Source organism: Stegostoma tigrinum, chromosome 7 (assembly GCF_030684315.1).
Source record: "Stegostoma tigrinum isolate sSteTig4 chromosome 7, sSteTig4.hap1, whole genome shotgun sequence".
NCBI lineage: Eukaryota > Metazoa > Chordata > Chondrichthyes > Orectolobiformes > Stegostomatidae > Stegostoma > Stegostoma tigrinum.
Genome location: NC_081360.1, coordinates 6,970,146 through 6,991,422, shown reverse-complemented (window position 1 = coordinate 6,991,422; position 21,277 = coordinate 6,970,146). Strand labels below are relative to the sequence as shown.

The window sequence follows — 21,277 nt, the reverse complement described above, 5'->3', positions numbered from 1 at the left end:
GGATTGGCCATGCTAAATTGCCCGTAGTGTTCAGGGGTGTGTGGGTTACAGGGGGATGGGTCTGGGTGGGATGCTTCAAGGGGCGGTGTGGACTTGTTGGGCCGAAGGACCTGTTTCCACACTGTAGGGAATCTAATCTAATTTAACCTTGCAAAGCCAGAGTCCACAAACAGAGGTAGTGGGAAAATACCCATTCCTGTTTAAAAAGGGGAACTAAATTAAATATCTGTGAGCTCATGGACAGATGGTAAGAATAGGGAGAGAACTGGTTTTAACACATGTAAACTGTCTGTAACATTGAATCGAAAGGCTGGAACTCTCTCCTTATCAGCACTGTTGATTTTGTATACCATACGGACTACAGTGATCCAAGAAAGTAGCTCACCCACAGCTTCTCAAGGCCAACCAGAGATGGTATGAGAATAGAAATCAGGGATAAGTTCTGTGATACAATTAAAGAAATTAGCATAGACAGAGAGGAAGTTCTGAATGGTCCGGCAGGCTTAAAAGTGGATAAATTACAGAGTCAGAATAAATGTCTCCCAGGTTGTCGAGTCAAGCAAGGGAGAAAATAGCAGAGCATTTATAAAAATGCTCAGTTACTCTCTGGTCTCAGGAGAGGGGCTGGAGGGCAGTCAATATGGCACCATTACTCAACAAGAGAGCAAGGGATGGAGAAACCATTGTATGCAATTCTGAGGGACAGAGTTAATCTGCATTTGTAGAGACAGGGATTAATCAACTTGGTTTTTGTTAGGGGGAGGTCATGTCTCACCAAATTTATTGAGTTTTTGAAGAGGTGAACAGGTGTGTAAATGCTTTTGGTGTTGTCTACTAGGACTTTGGCAAGGCTTTTGATAAGGTCTCATCTGGGAGCAAAGATAAGAGACCATAGGATCCAGTAAATCAAATTCACAATTGGCTGAGTAGCAGGAAATAGAGAGTGATGGCTGAGGGATTTTATTCCAACTGTTAAGTCATTAGGGGTCATTATTAGAGCCTATGCTGTTTGTAGTTTATATAAATGATCTAGACAACTGCAGGAGGATTTATCAGTAATTTCACAGATACAAAAATTGGTGAGGTCGTAAGCAGTGAGGAGGGTAGCCCTGGATAAGAAAAAAATATAGATAGGCTAGTCAGATGGGCTGTTCAGTGCTAAATGGAATTCAATCTGGATAAATGTGAGGCGATGCACTTGGCCAGGACAAACAAAGCAACAGAGTACATGATGAATGATAGGACCTGGAAGTGCCAAGGTTCAAAGGGACTTCAGTGTGCATGTATACTGGTCCCTTAATTTATCAGGACAAATGGATAAAGGGCTTAATAAAACATATAGTATAATTGCCTTTATTAGTTGGGGCACCAAATTTAAGAGCCGGGAGGTTATGCTGGAGCTCTATAAAATGTTGATTAGGCCACAGCTAGAGTATTGTGTCCAGTTTTGGAATCCGCCTTGTAGAAGAAATGTGATAGCACTGAAGAGGGTACAGAGGAGATTTACCATGATGTTGCCCGGACTGGAGAGTTTCAGTTGTGAAAAGAGACCCAACAGACTGGGGTGGTTTCCCTCCAGCAGTGGAGATTGAGAGAATGCATGAATGAAATGTATAAAATTATAAAGGGCATGGATAGGGTAGACAGGATGAAAATTTTCCAATTGATGAAAGGATCAAGGATCGGGGCATAGATTTAAGGTAAGGAGCAGAAGTTTTGGCGAGATGTGAGGAAAAGTTTCTTTTGAATCTGGGAATCGTAGAGGCAGAAACCCTCATAACATTTAAGAAGTATTTAAGATGTACAAGGCACACAAGGCTGTGGGCCAAGCGCTGAAAAATGTAAGTAGAATAGTTAAGTGCTTTTTTTAACAGTGTGGATGTGATGGGCCTAAGGACCTTATCTCTCTGACTCTATAACAAAGTTTACTCATGGAGGACAAGTGAAATGGGAATGGCTGTTGCTCAGGGCGACGGGCAGGTGGCTTTTCCTATTGTTTTACAGGCAGCAGGGTGAGCTGCAGTCCATTCTCCAGCACCTCCTTTGGCCTCATGGCCCTCCTCCCTGAAATGGGAATATTTTGTTATAGTCTGTTACAATCATTCAGAACTCCTCTTATTACATCTTTTGTTTCATTGCTTTTATCTTGCTCCATTTTTGTCTTTTAATCAAGCATGTCATTTAATCAATTTATTTCTATTCTTTACATCACCTCCTTCTCACATTACCCTCATCCCCATTTATTCCCTGGCTTTGTATTTGTAAAGGCATTCATGTTGCAGTTTTAATGAAAGGCCATCAACCTGAAGTGTTAAATCAATTTCTCTCTCCAACCTGTGTGATCTGCTGACTGTTTCCCAGATTTTTTTCTTCGTTTAAAATGATTTCCTCAATGTGCATCAGACCTGTGCATTTTCCAGGCACAGCAGGCTTGGTGTTCCTGCAATATTTCTTGTCAGCATCTAATTCTTACACGGTGTGAAGAGATAACTCATTAGGTAGAGTTATCTATCTATCTTAGTCAGTGAGTTCTCTTTATACAGATCGCTTTTGTTCTGTCAATGCCCATTTCCGAAGAAGGGTCTAGGCCTGAAAGTCAGCCTTCCTGCTCCTCTGATGCTGCTTGGCCTGCTGTGTTCATCCAACTCTACACCTTGTTATTCTCAATGCCAATGCTTCTCCTTTTGGATTTCCACAAATTATTTCAGTATTGCTCAAAACCCGATGCCTGGAGCAGAGCTTCAGTCTGGCTGTTCTAAAGTAGCAACTGCCACAGGATAACTGTGGAGTGAGTACGTGATATTAAAGCAAATTCAATTCATTTCAAGTCACTGGGGGCCAGTCATCTACAGTTCCAGGGCCTTTATAGCTGTGGGGACATGCTTAAAATTAACACTAATGGGTGGCCGCTGGGTTACACATGCAGTTGATGAATCTGGAATCTAAAATTTATCTCAATGACAGTGGTCATGAACGTATCTGAAATCATCAACAAACTCCCAAGGTGGAACTGGGGTGTACCGTTGCCATGGCGCCGAGGGGGAGGGGCCGTTGTGACGTCCAACGGCGCCCCGCCGGGACGGTCATGTGGCGTGCCGGCGAAGCGCCTGCGCATTGCCGCGTACTCGTCGTGGACACCTTCAGCGCTAGGGAATAGCGTGGGCTCCCGGTTTCGGGTCCGGGTTCATGTCGGCCAAGTCTCCTGTCGGCTTGGTGCTCATTTTCGCCGCTGCCACGATCTATCTGTACGTGCTGTCCAGCAACTTGCCCCATGTAGTGCATAGCCGGGAGCCGCTGAACGGCCAGGAGGAGGAAGAGGAGAGACAGGAATCCAGGTGAGCGCCTAAGGAGGAGGAGGAAGAAAGGCGAGGAGAGAGTGTCCAAATGGGGGATGGTACAGGGAGAGGCAGGAGTCATGGCATCCTATGTCTGTCGGTGTCCGAAGGGAGTCTGTTGTTCATTGGAAATGGAGGTTTGTGCACAGCAAGGTTACACTGCTATCTGCCCCACTGAATTTGGCTGTTCCGTCCACCTCCGGGCACTTGTATTGTTGGGGCAAATTGAGTTGGATGGTAATATTGGCTGATTCCTGCTCCTATTTTCCATCCTTCAATCGCCGACCGATCATTTACGGTCTAGCTTTCTTCCCTTCCCTTCTCCACCCGACGGTATGCCAGCGATGGTCAGTGTTGGCTGCCGCCACCTTTCTCAGATAGTGTTTCCGATCGCAAAAACTCATATGAAAACACGATTCTCTCCTCTCCGGATGACTGATTTTAGGCAAGTTCTCATTATTGACTCATTAAGCAGAGGAATTAGTTTTTGTCTTTACTCTGTCAGTGCCTCTTGTCATCTTAACCTACCTAATGTTCTCCCTTCACAACGAGTTGGGAAATTTCACATTTGTATGGTGCTGGAAAGAGTTTTTCTCAGTTATGCATAGATTTTCTGGTGTTTGTAATGTTATCAATACCAATTTAGTGTGATTTTATTCTTTGAAAGTGTGAAGGAGTTGCGAACTAAGCTGGCAGAGCTATATGTCTTGCAGGTACTGTGGCTGAAATTGTTTAAACCAGAGTTATCCCAAAGATGTGGTTACTAACAAATGTGTTCCAATCACTAAGTGTGGAAAAGTGCTGTGGATCAGTGTCTGAAAGCAAAAATCTTATTTTTTTTGCCTGATGTCCCCTCAAAATTGAATAAGATTAATCAAATGACATTTGTCCACTGTGCACTTTTTATTGACTTTTATGAGTGTTCTTCCTTTTGATAGCAAAGATCTTGTTGTTTTTAAATCACTGATGTTAAAGGTGATTGTTTTCTAACTTCCCTGCTCATGTTCTGCCCTGTTTATTTATAGGAATTATGATAGCTGTCAGCAAGATCCCTGGCACACTACCTTTTCTAACAGCTTCTTGGATGTGTGCAGGAATCCCTCAACTATCGTCTCCTAGATTGCTTTTGAATTGTGTGGATGAAATCCATCTGGAACAGGGATTTTACTCCTTTTTAATTAGTTTATTCAATGAGACCACTTTTGATTTTAGATATCCTGCATTAGTCAGTTTGATGGCCACCTGTTCTATCTCCCTGGTAAATTCACATGCCTATAAAATATTTTACATTCTGTTTCATGTTACTTGCTAATGTAATTTCATAGTTCCCTTCTGCCCTTTTAATTGTTCTTTGAACATTTCTTTGTGATCTCTTATTCTCTCTCACCCTATGCATTTTTGCTGTCTACATAGTTACTGTCACCTCATTCCTAACCTGTAGATGTTTCCTTGTGTCTATCCATGGAGTTACAAAAGTGTCTAGTTTTTCTCTTCGCTTTTAGTGCACTTTATTTTGGATGAGCTTTTAAATGTTTCCCGTTGTTGATCGATCTGGATTGCGACTACTTGCCTGCTTTGTCACTATGATAATCTACTTCTTCCTTCATTACATCATCCAGCTCTGATACTGTCTTAGCTTGTCTGCTGCTGAAACCTTCATCCATGACTTTGTCTCCAGATTTCCCTCTTCCAATGCTTTTCTGACCACTTTTCCACCATCCACCCAAATGTGTGCTCATCCAAAGTGCTACAGCCTGTGTTATAATTCATGTCAAGGTGGGTTACGATCCCAGACCAGAACATCAGATTTATATTACAATCTGTTTTAGGACTATAACTTGTCTTTTAATTAGAAGAAAAGCAGCTGGGATCTCTCAAAGAGAATAAAGCCTTGAGATTCCATTGTTTTGACCAAACAGTAATGAACTTTACCGTAGAGCTTCCTTCATTCTCTTTCAGCTGCATGGAGCTTCCGTAGTTTCCAGGGCAATTTTTTGAGTCCTTATTGGCAGGTCTCATGTATGAGGAGAAATTGACGAGGTTGGGATTGTTTGAACTAGAGTTCAGATGAATGGCGGTGGCAGAGAGAATGTCATAGAGACGTGTAAAATCCTAAAAGGACTGGACAGGGTAGATGCAGGGAGGATGTTCCCAATGGTGAGTCTGTCCAGTACCAGGGGTCACAGTGCGAGGATTTGGGGTAGATGATTTAGGATGAGATGACTAGACATTTCTTCATCCAAAGAGTGAGCCTGTGGAATTCATTACCACAGGAAGTAGTTGATGTCCAAACCTTTGCTTTATCTAGTCACTTTTTTGATAAATTCACTTGGGGTGAATGGGATCAAAGGCTATGGGGAGAAAGCAGGATTAGGCTATTGAGCTGTATGATCAACTGTGGTCATGAAGAATGGCAGAGCAGGCTCGAATGGCCACCTTCTCCTATCTTCTATGTTTCTATGTTTATCCTAACAATTGGCTGTACATCCTAGATCCTGGATGGCTTAGAGCCTTAGACCCTTTTCTCTCTGCTTCTGAGTACCTGACTGACTGGTAGCCCAAGCACAGGAATCTTCTCTCCTGGCTTCTTCTGTCCAGTTTGCTAAGTTGATTTCAATAACCTATTGAAAACCTTGCAATAAACCTTGCCCTTGTTCCTAGATAGTATTGAATGCCCACCTAACTGAAATTGTCATCTCCGAAATTATTCTTGTAAAATTTCAAAGTCTTTTACTCTTTCATCTCCTTCCTGATGTGTGACGTCAGAAACTGGATGCAGTACTCTGGGTGAGGCCAAACTAGTGTGTTATAAAGATTAAGCACAGCCTCTTTACATTTGTACTCTGTGTTTCTATGTATAAAGCAGAAGATCCAGTATGCTTTATTAACTGCTTTCTCTACCTGCCCTGCCGCCTTCAATAATTTATGCACATATACTCCTAGCTCCTTCTGCACCTTCTTTGGAATTGTAGATATTTCTAATCAGTCTATTCAGAGATGGCATTACAGATCTAGGGAGCAGATGAACTTGAGCTAAGGCCTCCTGGACCAGCTATCTAAACAGTACCACTTCACCACAAGACTCCTTTGTTCTTTGGAATTGGGTGCTGTATTTTATGTGTTCTTAATACAAAATGTTTTATTTTACATGTGTGCCCAGTTGCTGGCCTTTCTGCTTCTCTAAGTTGGTACCTATCCACTTCATAGTTTAGAATATTCCACACTGCGTTTGATTCTTAAATTTTCAAATTGTGCCGTGTACACCAAAATCTAGGTCTTTAAGATAGACTAAGAAAAGCCATTTTGTTCCTGGGTGCTCTTACTATGTAACTTACTCCATTCTGAAATCTTCAGTCTGTTGAAATGGAGTTAAGGTGCTTGGAGTTGGCTGAAGCACGTCCCCAGACTTCACAGCTATGGTACTCTTCCCTCATTATTGTGTAGCATCTCGAGAGACTGTGAATCTGCGCCTGAAGAGTTTTGATTCCGCTGCTGGTGGTAGCGCAGCATCTGTTGTGCCTGTACAGGCCCACATGGGAGTGACACCCCATACAAGAAGATCTTTAAGAACCATGGTTAACGTCAAATGATCCATATTTCCTCATTAATCTGTTTACAACTTTGGTTTTCTCCACTGAGTTTTATTCATTGCCTTTTGGTCCTGAATTCAAAAATTTACAGATAATTAAATGCTTAGATAAGAAATCTGCTTGGATGAGATTACATATGTATATGAATCTAATTCAATTGTGCTGTCAGTTCATGGGGGCAATCATGCTATTTTCTTTTGTTTTCTGTAGGTTACTAACATTTCCATCTGACCTGGAAGAACTGCGAGCGATTGCTGGCTTGCTGCAATCCTACAGAGCTCAGCATGCTGGTTATGTGCTCCTACTGTTCTGTAGTGCATACCTCTACAAACAGACGTTTGCAATCCCTGGCTCCTCCTTCCTGGCAAGTATTGAGCCTGGGCAGCTGTGTTGCAATGTGAAAGTCTGTAAATATAAATGACTTCCAGGGAATACAGTGTGAGGTATTTTGACAATGCAAGGAAAAGAAACACCAATATTTTCATTAGATGTATGCCTGGAGGCTGTTACTGTTCCATTTAAAAAAAAACACTAAAGATGGCTGTGGTTAAATTACGTTGTATTTATAGCACAGAAATAGGTCATTTGGCCCATCTGGCCTGTGCCCATGTTTATGATGGACAGGAGTTTTCCTAGCTTATGTCAGCTCAGCCGATGAGCATAACCTCACATCTCTTTCTCCTCCCTGAATTTCCTCTTAACTACATTTGTGCTACTTGTTGGTACCATTCTGTGATGGGAAGTATCACTTATAGAGATTTCTTCTGAATTCTTTTTTGGTGACCATCTTGTATTTAGTAGTTTTGACAAGTGGAAAAATCTACATTTATATATTGGCAATATCAAAGCTCTTAATCATTTTAAAATGCCAATTGGATTGGCTGTCAGTCTTGACATTTCTAGAGAAACCCAGCTTGTTTAGTCCTTTTGGAATAATTATAACCTGTCTTTTTAGGTCTTTTTTGTCTTCTGCAAAGACCAAATTCCAACTGAGTAATTAGGATGACTTCAGGATAAAATTTGACTCTTTAATATGACACAGTTTTAAATAAGGAATATTCAAACTTTTTGTTCGGTAGATGAAAGATCATTGAAGTAACAGAGTACGGTTTAGAAAGTCCAAAGTTGTGCAGGTTTGGTGTATTGGCCAAGCTAAATTGCCCATAGTGTTCAGGGATTGTAGGTTTGGTGGGTTTTTGGAGGATGGGTCTGGATGGGATGCCCTCAGCATTGGTGTGGGCTAGTGCCGAAGGGCCTGTTTCCATGCTGTAGGGATTCTATGATCTTCGAATGTAGAATGCAGTCCTGCGAATAGTGGGGTTGGGGGAATGAGAGGTGTCCAGATATTTGGAGAAAACTCTGTAAGGGTACCAGGGAATTACAAGGTGTGGGCCTAAGTGGTAACTCCTTTCGAGGGGTGGCACATAGCTGCCTTCTGTACAACAAACTTTCCTCTCATAAAGATGCTGAGTAACTATCTTAGGGGTGTGAAGTACCCTTTTTGGGCAGTTTTGAAATTAAGCTATGATACTTGCTATTTAATGCAGCCAGGTTGGACATGAGTAATTTTATGAAAACTTGAGTCCAAATATCACATTATCCAGCAGGATTGCAGTTTGTTAACAATCGGCAGTGAGATTCCTGGGTGTTTGTGGTGACTTTGGCCCCATAGTCCTGTAATGCTCTGTGCGATTATGGTGCATCAGTTGCTACTTTGTTTGAAATTGGCTAATGGAGTAAGAATTGAACCTGGGATGTCTTGGCCTATTTTGGCTTAGTGAGAAATTGGTCTGTGCTGGGTCTTGCTCCAATTTTCTGAAAGCCACCAAGAGAAAGTCTTGGACTGGAAAATCTCAGCTGGTAACAAGACCAGGAGCAGGATCTAGGAGAACCACCACTCAGCCTTACAGCAACCCAGACCTGGCAGCCTTGTTGGAACCGTGTCTTCAGCAAATCACCAGTTGGGGTGGGGTATGGAGATCTGCGGGCAACAAAACAGGAGGTTTGAGGATGAGGGAGAGGTATTGGGGATAGGGTCTCTTGAGTGAATGTCAGAAGAAGGGAGTTGGAAGTAGCTCGGCTCAGTGAATAAATGGAGATGAGTTGTTAATGAGAGGCACTGCCAAACAACTGTGGGGAGGGTTTTGGAAAGAATGGATGCAGAAGGACTGAGTCTCCTTTTGCCACGAATTATACAGAGCTTTTCTGAAACTTAACAAATATATAGAAGTACTTTTGGAACATACATCATCTAAATGGAAAAATGTGATATCTGATGTACGAACTCAAATATTTACATGAAGACTATTGCTATTATTGCTTTATTATTTAGTTTTGCTGATGTTTGGGTCCACGTTAATTTTCAAGTTTTTTACCAGTTCATCTGACGTGGGTGTTCTTGACAAGAACAGCATTTGTTGCCCATCTCTGATTGTCCTCAAGAAGATGGAGTGTTGAACTAGGGTCCCATTGGAAAATATTTTGCAAAGCATTGCCACATGCTTCCCTTTGCACATAAAGAATCCAGCAAGTCTGCAAACACAGACATTGTGTATTAAATGCACCAGCTGTACTGAATACTAAAGTCATTTTGGTGATTTGATACAAATACATTGAATCACAGTCGAAAGAAGGTAAACACGGAAAAATGACTTATCTACTGATTTGAAGTTTAATAATTCAACCTATTTAAAGTGACCTAAACGCATTTGTATTTCACTAGCAATCAGAAGTACTATAATGATTAATTCCTGTCACACATGATTTTCAGACCTCTGACTTTGGCATTATATCCTTGAATAACATTTTTTGCTTGAGCTTAGTTGAGATTTCAAAACATTTTTAATTCACGCTTTCATTAATTTTTGTTTTTGTTAGGGAGCAGTTTTCTCAATTGGTGTCATTTTAAACAGCAGAGGATTAATCATGTTTTCTCGTTTTTAAACTGAGATCTGTGTGATCAGCTAGGATTTACTGGCTTGCTAAACCCTGCAGTTTTAGGTTCAATAATCTCTTTCCAGCTTGGCACCTTTTTTTTTCAGGAATTTGAGCTTGTGTTTTTACAGCATTACATTAATTTTCAGCATTGCAGTTACTGGTCTATCCTTCCTGCACTATAGTGAGTTTTGCCATTTGCTTTGACTTGACTATTAACCATGTGAGCTAACAGTTTTCAGTTCAGCTGAATCTGTGGAGTGCCCTGCTCTGGCAGTGCTGGATTATGTTCAGCTACTTGGCCTTCCTCAATGTTTTCCTGTCATAGTACTGTGAATGTTAGAAAATTGAAATAAAATCAGAAAATACTGGAAATACTCAGCAGTTCTGGCAGCATCTGTGGAGGGAGAAACTCCATTTAACGTTTCAGGTCTGTGATCCTCAGACCCATTGTGTATTTCCAGCACTTTCTGTTCTCCTGTCTCCTGTCTTTTAGCTGTTGCAGAAAATTTATTGCGTAGATACAAATAGTAATCATACCTCAATAATGCAGTTTCCCTCTCTATATAGAATATATTAGCAGGTGCATTATTTGGACCATGGCTGGGCCTTGCCTTGTGCTGTGTTTTAACAGCAATTGGAGCAACCTTCTGCTTCCTGCTCTCCAAGACATACGGTAAACAGTTTGTCGTGCAACGGTTTCCTGAGAGACTCTCAATGCTACAACAAAAGGTAAATAATCTAATTGCCCTGATTTCATATGGTGGAGTAAATTCTGTATATTAAACAGGGAGGATAGAAGCTTGCTTTGAACTCTGGATGTTATAAAAATTTCCTTAAGCCGCAGTTCAAATGTGCAGCCAATTTGCATTTGGAAAGACTCCCCAAGCAGTTCTAAGATAAAGAACTACTTAAAACAATTAGTTGAAGGATAAATATAGACGAAGGCACTAGAGGAACTTTTGTGTAAAATTTTGCATCTGGAGGCTTAACCTGTCATCCAAGAGTATAGTGCTGAAGTTGCAACTTGGATTATGTGCTAAATGCCTGGAGAGAGTCTTGAATCCAGAGGTTTTCAACAAGTGTTACATGAATTGAGGACGAATTGAATGAACTTGGGTTGTATTCCTTTGAGGTGTGACCTAATTGAAAATAATAGAGATTTGATAGGCTCTTAGAGAGAAGTTTTATAGTTTGGTGGAAGCTAACCAGTGCAGAATTTTAAAGTTAGAAGAAGCCAGTCAGTGAAATCAAGAAGAGCACTCTGTTGCACAAAAGCTCCCTCCCCTAAAATGCTAGCAGAGGTCAATGATTTTTAAGGCTTTTTTTTTTTGTTTTTTGAGTATTTTGGAGCAACAATTAGCAGGTGGAATTGGGCTACAGATTAGCTATGATCTAACTAAATGGTTAAGTAGGTTTGAGGGGCTGAATAAGTGAACTGTATTGTATCCTGAGCAGACGTTGCACTGTGGCTCATCATGGATATCACCTATTTTCAAAATGTTACAAAATTTTAGCAACGCTGTCTCAGTAAGTAAGAGGAAAGTAAAAAGAGCAGAGGGATTGATGAGGTACAATGAAAGGAGGCTTCCTGTGGAAGCAGAGGGTATCACTGAAGTACTGAATAAGTAATAATCAGAAAGTATTGTGGCCCGAGAACAGGGTGGTCTGTGATCCATGTGCCAAGTCAGGAGGCAGTTGGTTGATGGATGTTGCAGGGTGGTTGCAGATGAGTGACAGTGAATGTGAGGAGATGGTGCAAAGCAAGTGTGACACACTTTGCAAATCTCCAGAAGGGGTGCCTACACACAGCACATGTGTGGGAGGGTTCTCTCTGTTTACTTCTTGACCTATAATTTAGAACTATTAGACTGAATTAGCATTTTAAAATTGCAAAATGAAAGGTGCCATTTCCAGGCAGTTTGTGTTAACTGCCAATCAATTAAGGGATAGCCTGAATAGGTGTTAGTCACCACAGCAGAAAACTGATTAAGTAATTGTAATTTAGATATGGATTGTAAGCTCTTTTTATAAATAGTGTTTGCCACTCTACGGAATGATCCAAGAACTTGATGCTTTGTAAACTGCATTTATGTGGGAATTTGATGCAAAGGGAAAGCTACCTTGAGTAGCTGGTGAATGATATTCTTCTGTCTCCAGCCTAAGGGGACTGTATCTTGCTATTAAGATGAGTGATTGATAGCAGAGCAGTTCGTGTGCTATGCCTACAAGATGAGAGTTTGTGGAATGAATTACCGTTCCGGACAGCCACATGTTCAGAGTATCTGCAGCTTGGACCCAGAGTCAGTCAGCTGGACTCGGATTTACTGACACTTGGCATATCAGGAAGGGAAATTGCTATCTGGATACTTAATTGCAAGACGCAGTCTCTTAGTTCCTTAGACCCATTAGAACTTCTGACTTAGTTAATGGTCAGAGACTGGAATGTGTGACAATGAATTAAGCTGGTAGGGAGGCCTAACCCACGTGACATTGACTGATAGAAGATGTTGCTTGATCATGGCGCAGAATACCATTCAAGTCAAGGTCATGATAAGAATATGGTATTGATAGGGGCTGACATAATCAAGGGAATAGATACTGTTCGAAGTGTAAAATCAAGACCATAGAACAGTGTTGCGCTTGTGTAAAACGTCATGCAGAGTGCAACAGGAAGGAACAGAGTGTTTAACACGATAAATCAGCGAACAAGATCCATGCGAGTAGTAGTAGTAAAATAATATTAAGACTCTTGTGCAAAAGTGTGAAGCGTCCATAGTAAGATAGATCCATTAGCACAAAGAGATAACTGGTTTATACAGAGATATGGTTACAGGGCGACCAAGGCAGAGAAGTAAATAATCCACGGTGCATTTGGAAAAGACAGGATGGAAATGAGAATAGTCCTTCCAGTAAAGGACCATCATGAGAAAATAACTTGTTTAATAGGATCAAGAATAAAATCAGTATGCTTGAAAAATAGGAATAGCAAGAGTGGAAATGCTGTGGGGATTAGTTAATAGGTCGTTGTCTTGTAGTACTATGGAAAGAAATTATTACCTTTGGACCAAGTTCTAATGTAAGTATTGGGACTCTGATCTTAATGTAGACTGGAGCAATTAAATGGGCAAAGGTGATCTGGAAGATGGTTTTGCTTCAAGAAAACTGTCTTGATACATTGTGGGACCGGTAAAGGGTAAAGCTATGTCCAATTCAGTGTTATACAATGGGCAGGGTTAATAATCGGTGTTTAAAAAGAAATCAGGTGAGTGAAGGAAGTAATCATTGTTTGAAAGTGACATCCTCCCAAGAACAACGTTAAACTTAAAGCCAATTGCAGAGGGACAAGGGGAGAGTTGGATAAATAGACTTGAAGGATATGAGAGTGGTGGTACTATCACTGGACCGGTAATCCAAAGGTAATCCTTTGTCCTGAGAACATTGGTTCAAATCCTGCCATGGCAGCTGTTGGAATTTAAAAGATTCAGCAATTTAATAAAGCTATTGGCCGTGCAAATGACAGTTAAACATTCATCGATTATTATATAAGTCAGGCTGGTTGTCTAAGGTCCTTCAGGGAATGAAATCTACTGTCCTTATCCAATGTGACCTACGTGCAACTCCAGCTCTGTGATGTGTTTGATTCAACTACTCTCTGAACATTTTATTATCCTGGAATCTCCAGCATCTGCAGTTCCCATTATCTCTGATACTCTCTGAACTGGTCTAGGCAGCAGTGTGGCCCAAGGGTAATAAGAGTTGGGTAGCTAATGTTGGCCTGGTTGATGAAGCCTTGATCCCATGAAATAAAATAATAAATAAAAACCGTGGGACATGTTTAAAGAATCAATTCAAATGATGTTTCATTTAAAACAAAGCAAAAACTCTCGTAAGCAATGGATGGATAATGCTAATGAAGTTACGAATTGTATTGGCTTCAGTGAAGAGGCTTATCATGTTGCGAAGGATTCTAATAAGTCTGAGGACTTGAACCATTTTAGGAAGCAGCAATGGATCAAAGCAAAATCGATCCTTAAAGAAGGGGAAAGAGTTAAAATCAGAGTAAACTAGCCAAGAATATCCAGGGTCAAAACAAGTTTTACAAGTGTATAAAAAGGAGAGTAGCTAAACTAAATGTTGGACCCCTGGAGGCAGAGGTAGGGTAAATTTTCAAGGAAATGTGCAAATTGGAGAGATTTTGAACAAATATTTTTCTGTCTTCACCCAATTAGACATACTTCACAAATCAGATGGAAACCAAGTAATTAATAAGTGAGAAAATTAAAGTAATTAATATCAGAAAAAGAAACTGTAGAAACTTGGACTAAAATTTGACAAATCCCTAGGAACTGATGACCTTCATTTTTGCGCTTGGAAAGAAATTGGTGCAGAGATCTTAAGACTATCTGATTTGAAAGGATTGCAGATGCTCTATTGTTGAATATATTTCAGGCTGTGATGGACAGACCTTTAGTCCTTTGGAAGTAGAGAGAAACGGGGTGTCGGGGTGTGGAAAGTGGGCTTGAAGGTGAAGGTCAGCCATGATCTCACAATGGTGGAGCAGATCTCAAGTGGCTAACTCCTGTTGCTATATAAATGCTATAATTCATTAAGCAGTTGCAGCGAAATTTCAGGCTAGCTGCCAACATGGTTTCTGTTCTGATTTCATGCAGCCACTCTGGTTCCTGCTGCTCTGTTCCACTAAACAGCAGTATGAACTATAGAACATAGAACAGGCCCTTCAGCCCACAATGTTGTGCCAACCATTGATCCTCATGTATGCACCCTCAAATTTCTGTGACCATATGCATGTCCAGCAGTCTCTTAAATGACCCCAATGACCTTGCTTCCACAACTGCTGCTGGCAACGCATTCCATGCTCTCACAACTCTCTGTAAAGAACCCGCCTCTGACATCCCCTCTATACTTTCCTCCAACCAGCTTAAAACTATGATCCCTCATGCTAGCCATTTCTGCCCTGGGAAATAGTCTCTGGCTATCAACTCTATCTATGCCTCTCATTATCTTGTATACCTCAATTAGGTCCCCTCTCCTCCTCCTTTTCTCCAATGAAAAGAGACCGAGCTCAGTCAACCTCTCTTCATAAGATAAGCCCTCCATTCCAGGCAGCATCCTGGTAAACCTCCTCTGAACCCTCTCCAAAGCATCCACATCTTTCCTATAATAGGGCGCCCAGAACTGGACGCAGTATTCCAAGTGCGGTCTAACCAAAGTTTTATAGAGCTGCAACAAGATCTCACGACTCTTAAACTCAATCCCCCTGTTAATGAAAGCCAAAACACCATATGCTTTCTTAACAACCCTGTCCACTTGGGTGGCCATTTTAAGGGATCTATGTATCTGCACACCAAGATCCCTCTGTTCCTCCACACTGCCAAGAATCCTATCCTTAATCCTGTACTCAGCTTTCAAATTCGACCTTCCAAAATGCATCACCTCGCATTTATCCAGGTTGAACTCCATCTGCCACCTCTCAGCCCATCTCTGCATCCTGTCAATGTCCCGCTGCAGCCTACAACAGCCCTATATACTGTCAACGACACCTCCGACCTTTGTGTTGTCTGCAAACTTGCTGACCCATCCTTCAATCCCCTCATCCAAGTCATTAATAAAAATTACAAACAGTAGAGGCCCAAGGACAGAGCCCTGTGGAACCCCATTCACCACTGACTTCCAGGCAGAATATTTTCCTTCTACTACCACTCGCTGTCTTCTGTTGGCCAGCCAATTCTGTATCCAAGCAGCTAAGTTCCCCTGTATCCCATTCCTCCTGACCTTCTGAATGAGCCTACCATGGGGAACCTTATCAAATGCCTTACTGAAGTCCATATACACCACATCCACAGCTCGACCCTCATCAACTTTTCTAGTCACATCCTCAAAAAACTCTAAGGTTTGTGAGGCATGACCTACCCCTCTCAAAGCCGTGTTGACTGTATTTGATCAAGCCATGCTCTTCCAGATGGTCATAAATCCTATCCCTCAGAATCCTTTCTAACACCTTGCAGACGACAGACGTGAGACTTACTGGTCTGTAATTGCCAGAGATTTCCCTATTTCCTTTCTGGAAGAGAGGAATTACATTTGCCTCTCTCCAGTCCTCGGGTACGACTCCAGTGGAGAGCGAGGACGCAAAGATCTTCGCAAGTGGCGAAGCAATTGCATTTCTCGCTTCCCAAAGCAGCAGAGGACGAATCTGGTCCGGGCCTATAATAATACGCAAAGATATATTTATAGTGTACAGAGCAATATTGCATAAGATGTAGGACCTCTGAGGTACTTTGAGTCAGATTTATTGAAATAAGATAAGTAAATGGGGGCAATTCAAGCGTACCTGGAATTTTGATTTATCTATTGTCACTCCAGCATTGCTGATGGTCGTTTTTCTTAAAAACAAAGAAGTGAAATTTAACATTCCTGCTTCATTCACTTATTCCTGAACAACTGAGCCTCTGATATCAAGTGCACCAGTTACTTGGCCTTGAGAAGGCAAGGGAGCCTGCAGAGCTAATGGTTTCATTCATCTGAGATCCTTTCACTCACCCTGTGTAATCTGGGGAAACTTTGACAACAGTTCCAGAAATCCTGAGCCAGGCCAGAGACAAAGGAAGCAGCCCGACCAGTCAATGGTAAGGAACGGTACATTTTCACATACCATATTAAAAAATATCATAGAATTTCTCTGTAACAAATTCTCAAAGGAATTTGTTTTGTTTTACTTGATGGATGAAAAGAAGAAACCTAGCCAGACAGATGCTGAAATTGATTAAACAGTCCAGGATTTGTGGATTCATAATTTGTTCATTTTAATATCAAAAACATTTGTAGAGTTGTTTTTATCATGTTGGAGTATTAATTCTGCCTCTTTTTTCTGATTTTCTAAATATAGGTGCAGGAAAACAGGAACAGCCTCTTTTTCTTCCTTTTGTTCCTCAGGTTTTTCCCAATGACTCCAAACTGGTTCCTAAACATCACATCTCCCATTCTTAATGTTCCTCTCATGCAGTTCTTCTTCTCCATCGTAATTGGTGAGCTATGATTCCTACTGTAAATCTCAATGTAAAAGACAACCCCTTTACCCTACCTCCGTAATCATGTTTTGCATGTACTTGGCAAATGAGTCAAACTGTCTTTCTTGGTCTGTCCTTGAGTTGGCAGTTAGCCTCTATTTTTTATCCTACATGTGGATGTTTTAATTCCCACTCCTGTATAATTAGAAGCTAGGGAGGCCGTAGTAATTTTTTCAGTCTTCCTTGTGCTAGGAAGGGCTGCTGTCAGAGGACTGGAAAACTGCTAACATTATACCCTTGTTCGAAAATGGTGTAACGTTGAGCCAAATAACTACAGATCAGTCAGTTTAACTTCAGTGGCTGACAAAATTATAGAAGCAATACATCAAAACAATGAGGATTAGTCACAGAAATGCAGGTTCAGGAGCACTCCCCAGAGTTCCCTAAAGAGGTAACAGGGTTAGTCAGGTAATGTTGTTGATACAGTGTACATGAGATTTCTGTAGGCATTTGATACAGTGCCATGCAGATTTAAAGAAAATTTGAGCTCCTGGAAGAAAGACAGTAACAATGTGGTTATAAACTAACTGAAGGATAAGCAACAGAGTAATGGTGAAAAGATGTCGAAGAATAATGGTTGGGGTGGAGTTCTCCGGGATGCACTGTTGGGACCTTGCTTTTCCTGATTTGTGAATCATGGAAACTTGTAACCTCCAAGGTGGACGATGTGGAACTCCAACTCCCATTGACAAGTTGGAGCAGTAGGCTGGTAGATGAAGTTTAAAGCAGAGGTGTGAAGTAATACAGTTTGGTAGGGAGAACATCAAACAGAGTGAAAATCTAAAGTAAGTGCATGAGCAGAGGGACCTGGGTGTGATAAGGTATAAGTCATTGAAGTTGGCTGGGCAGATTGAGAAAGCAGTTTACGAAGCACATGGTATCCAAGGCATTATTTATGAGGCAGAGAGTACGAGAGAAAGGAGATAATATTGAATTTGTACAAGATACCAGTTCAGCTTCACCTGGCGTATTGAGTATAGTTATACGTACTAAAGTTTAGGGCAGATGTGAATAAACTGGAGGGAGTGCAGAAGAGCTTTACAAGAATTTTTCTGAGCGTGAGGAATTTCAGTAACTATGATAAACTGGAGAATCTGGGCCTGTTCTCCTTGGAGAAGATAAAGCTGACAGGAGATCTAGCTAAAGTATTCAAAATCTTGAAGTGCCTAGACAACCTAACTAGGGAGAAAATCTTCCTACTTGGAACAAGAGGGTTCAAATTTGAAGTATTTGGTTGAAGAATCAGTAGTATAAGGAAGTTTTTCAGGCAGCTGTAGTTAGGGTCTGGTTTGTGCTGCCTGAGATCGTGATGGAGGCAGTGTCACTCAAATGGTTCATAGTGGAATTAAATGTTTGTTTGGAAATAAAGAATGTGTGTATTTTTATTAAAAAAGGCAAGATAGAGATACTAAATGAGATGCAGGAGCTGATACAGTTACAATTAGACAAATAACCACTTTATCCAATATAACAATTCCGGGAGCTGGGCTCAAGGGATCAAATGGACAATTATTGCAAAGGTGGATGGGAATTTAAGTCATGGCTACTTGTTTCAGGTTGTTATTTGGAAATGGCAGCCATTCACCATGAGACCCTGTGAACAGGCAATCAAATGTTCATTTCCTGTGTGCTGTAACTCGGATATGTGAAGCCTGTTGTGTACTCTGGGGATGCTCTTGAATATCAGGAAGGAAGCGTCATGGGAGTTTTGCTCTGTCTAACCGATATCGAGAGCTTTCAATGAAATGGGAAGCTTTTATTCATGGTTCCTCCTGATTGTTGTCAGTTTACCTTCTCTCGTCTAACAGATAAAAGGAAACGTTCAACTTGGATCTGTGCTCGTTCTCGTTGTTAGCCTACAGTATCACTGTTTATGTTTGTCGGTTTCCTGAGGGTCAGAAGTCACACAATACCAGGTTATAGTCCAACAAGTTTGATTGAAATCACAGGCTTTCAGAGTGCTGCTCCTTCATCAGGTGAAGTGAAGAAAAGCACGTAGGCAGAGATCAAAAGATCGTACAAATGGTGATTGCAGTGTCAACAGGTTGAGTAATGAGTCTTTGCAGGTGATCAAAAGTGTCAGATGATGTGAGTAAAGTGTCAGCAGCTGATCACAAAGTGAAAGGATAATCTATAATCAGATTAATTGAGGCAGAGAGATAAATACAAGAAATTTAAAATAAGGTGGTGCTGGAAACAAACCAAACAGCTGGAATAACATGATATTTATAAAAGCTGTGTGCTAAGGGTCTATGCGATGTAACGAGTAATCCAAAACTCTACAAACGAATTAAGGTCATAAATTATGGTGATTGTGTCAAAACAGGACAGTAAGAAAGATTTTACAAATTCAGAACAGTATAGCAGGATTACATGTAGTGCAAGATGAACTCAAGATCATGGCTGAGGTCGTCTTCATGGGTATGGAACTTAGTTTTCAGTTTCTGCTCGGCGATTCTGTGTTGTATATTCAAAGGATGCTCAGCAGAAGGTCGGAGGCTAAATGTGTTTGAATACTGAAGTGTTCCCCAACTGGGAGGGAACTCTCCTGTCTAGCAATGCACGGTGTCCATTCATCCGTTATTGTAGCATCTGCGTTGTTCTGAAGGCTGGGAAGTTTGCTGCAAATGATGGCCTGGGTAAGGTTTGACGGTTGTTTGAAGCCGGGAAGTCGGGTTGTAGGGATGATCCTAGTGAGATGTTCATCGATGACGTGTTGAAGGCTGCAAAGAATATGGCATAGCTTTTCTTCTCTGGGGAAGTATTGGACGACAAAGGTTACTGTATTGGTCATGTCCTGTGTCTTGTGTTCTGAGGGGGTCATTGTGGCTTTTTTGCGGGGGGTGCCACATCAAAATTGGCGATTGATGAATTGAGTATTGTATTCTGTTCTTATGAAGGTGTCTTTCAGCACCTTTAGGTGTCCGTCACATCCCTCCTAATTTGAGCAGATCCTGTGTATATGCAGGGCTTGTCCTCAGGAGATAGCTTCTTTAAGGGTGGAAGCCAGAGAACTGCAGCATTGTAAGGTTATCCATGGACATGCAGTAGAGTGAGATACTGAGGTGTGCGTCCTTGATGGAGATGCGTGTGTCCAAGAATGAAACTGACTTTGAAGAGTAGTCCATGGTAAGTCTGGCGATGGGATGCAACTTGTTGATATCATTGTGTAATCGTTTCAGTGACTCCTCACCATGAGTCCAAAGGAAGAAAATGCCGTCGACGTATCTGATGAATAGCACTGGTCCGGATGTCCTGTGCATGAAAATGTTGGCGTACTGGGGTGTGACTTTGGTCTCCATAGCTGTTCCATGTGCCTGGATGAAAACCTGGTTGTCAAAAGTGAAGACATTGTGGGTCAGGATGAAGCAGATGAGTTGTAGGACAGTGTCTGGAAATTGGCAGTTGTTGGTGTTGAGTACTGAGGCCGTTGCAGTGATGCCATCGCCGTGGGTGATGCTGGTGCAGAGTGTCAAAACATCCATCGTGAGAGGAATGTTCCTGGTTTGTCTGGTCCGTGGTTGCTGAGTTTCTGTAGTGTGGCAACGGAAGCTGGGGTTTCCTTGTGCAATTAGTTCCAACATGCCTTTGACATGGCCAGAGAGGTTCTCTGTGTGCAGTGTCCAGGTGTGTTGGCTTTGTTTATTGTCACAATGCAAGCAGTATGTGAGATGAGAGTGCATAGGACACTCTGAAGTTCTGGATCAAAGGTCTTGATCAGTCTATTGAGTTGATGGGTGTGATCTTTGGTTGACAGGTAGTTGCCTGGAGTGTTCCTGGTTGTTCAGTTGTTGGTACGCTTCTTTGCAGTAGTCTGTTCTATTCTGTATAATGATGGTCCACCCATCGCATACATGGCAGATATTTGTGACTCAGCCAATATTGTCTACCTCGAACGCTGCAGGCAAGGATGCCACGAGGTATGGTATATTGGTGAGAGATTGTAAGAACTGCCCATGCTGGAGTCTGAGATAACAAAGTGTGGAGCTGGATGAACACAGCAGGCCAGGCAGCATGAGAGGAGCAGGAAAGCTGACATTTCAGGTCTGGACCTTTCTTCAGAATAAATAGAGAGGCGGAGGCAGTGATAGAAGATAGATAGTGGAGCAGATAGGTGGAGAGAAGATAGACACATCAAGGAGATGGGATGAAGCTAGTAAAAGTGAGTGCAGGTAGGGAGTTGGGATGGGGGTTGGTCAGTGAGGAGGGAGGGGCAGGTAGGTGGGAGGGAAGACGAGCAGGTCAAGGACCGTGCAAACGTTATGACAGTGAATGAATGGACAGTGTGTGCAACAATTGCCAGGCAAAAATGTTCCCTCCCAGTCGG

At 41.7% G+C, this 21,277-nt stretch overlaps 1 protein-coding gene across 3 annotated transcripts in view; it reads left to right on the top strand.

Moving 5' to 3' along the window:
* Positions 1-3,124: 3,124 nt before the first annotated feature.
* LOC125454246 (transmembrane protein 41A-like) overlaps positions 3,125-21,277 on the top strand; it is a 33,102-nt gene continuing 14,949 nt past the window's right edge. For all 3 annotated transcript variants that reach the window (XR_007247955.1, XR_007247954.2, XM_048534825.2), the window contains exons 1-4: positions 3,125-3,335; positions 7,136-7,289; positions 10,430-10,591; positions 16,770-16,908. Coding sequence is in view for 1 of the 3 variants with exons in the window: in XM_048534825.2 (XP_048390782.1) it covers positions 3,187-3,335; positions 7,136-7,289; positions 10,430-10,591; positions 16,770-16,908 (604 nt within the window). In the remaining 2 variants the exon portion in view is untranslated. The remainder of the gene's footprint in view (positions 3,336-7,135; positions 7,290-10,429; positions 10,592-16,769; positions 16,909-21,277) is intronic.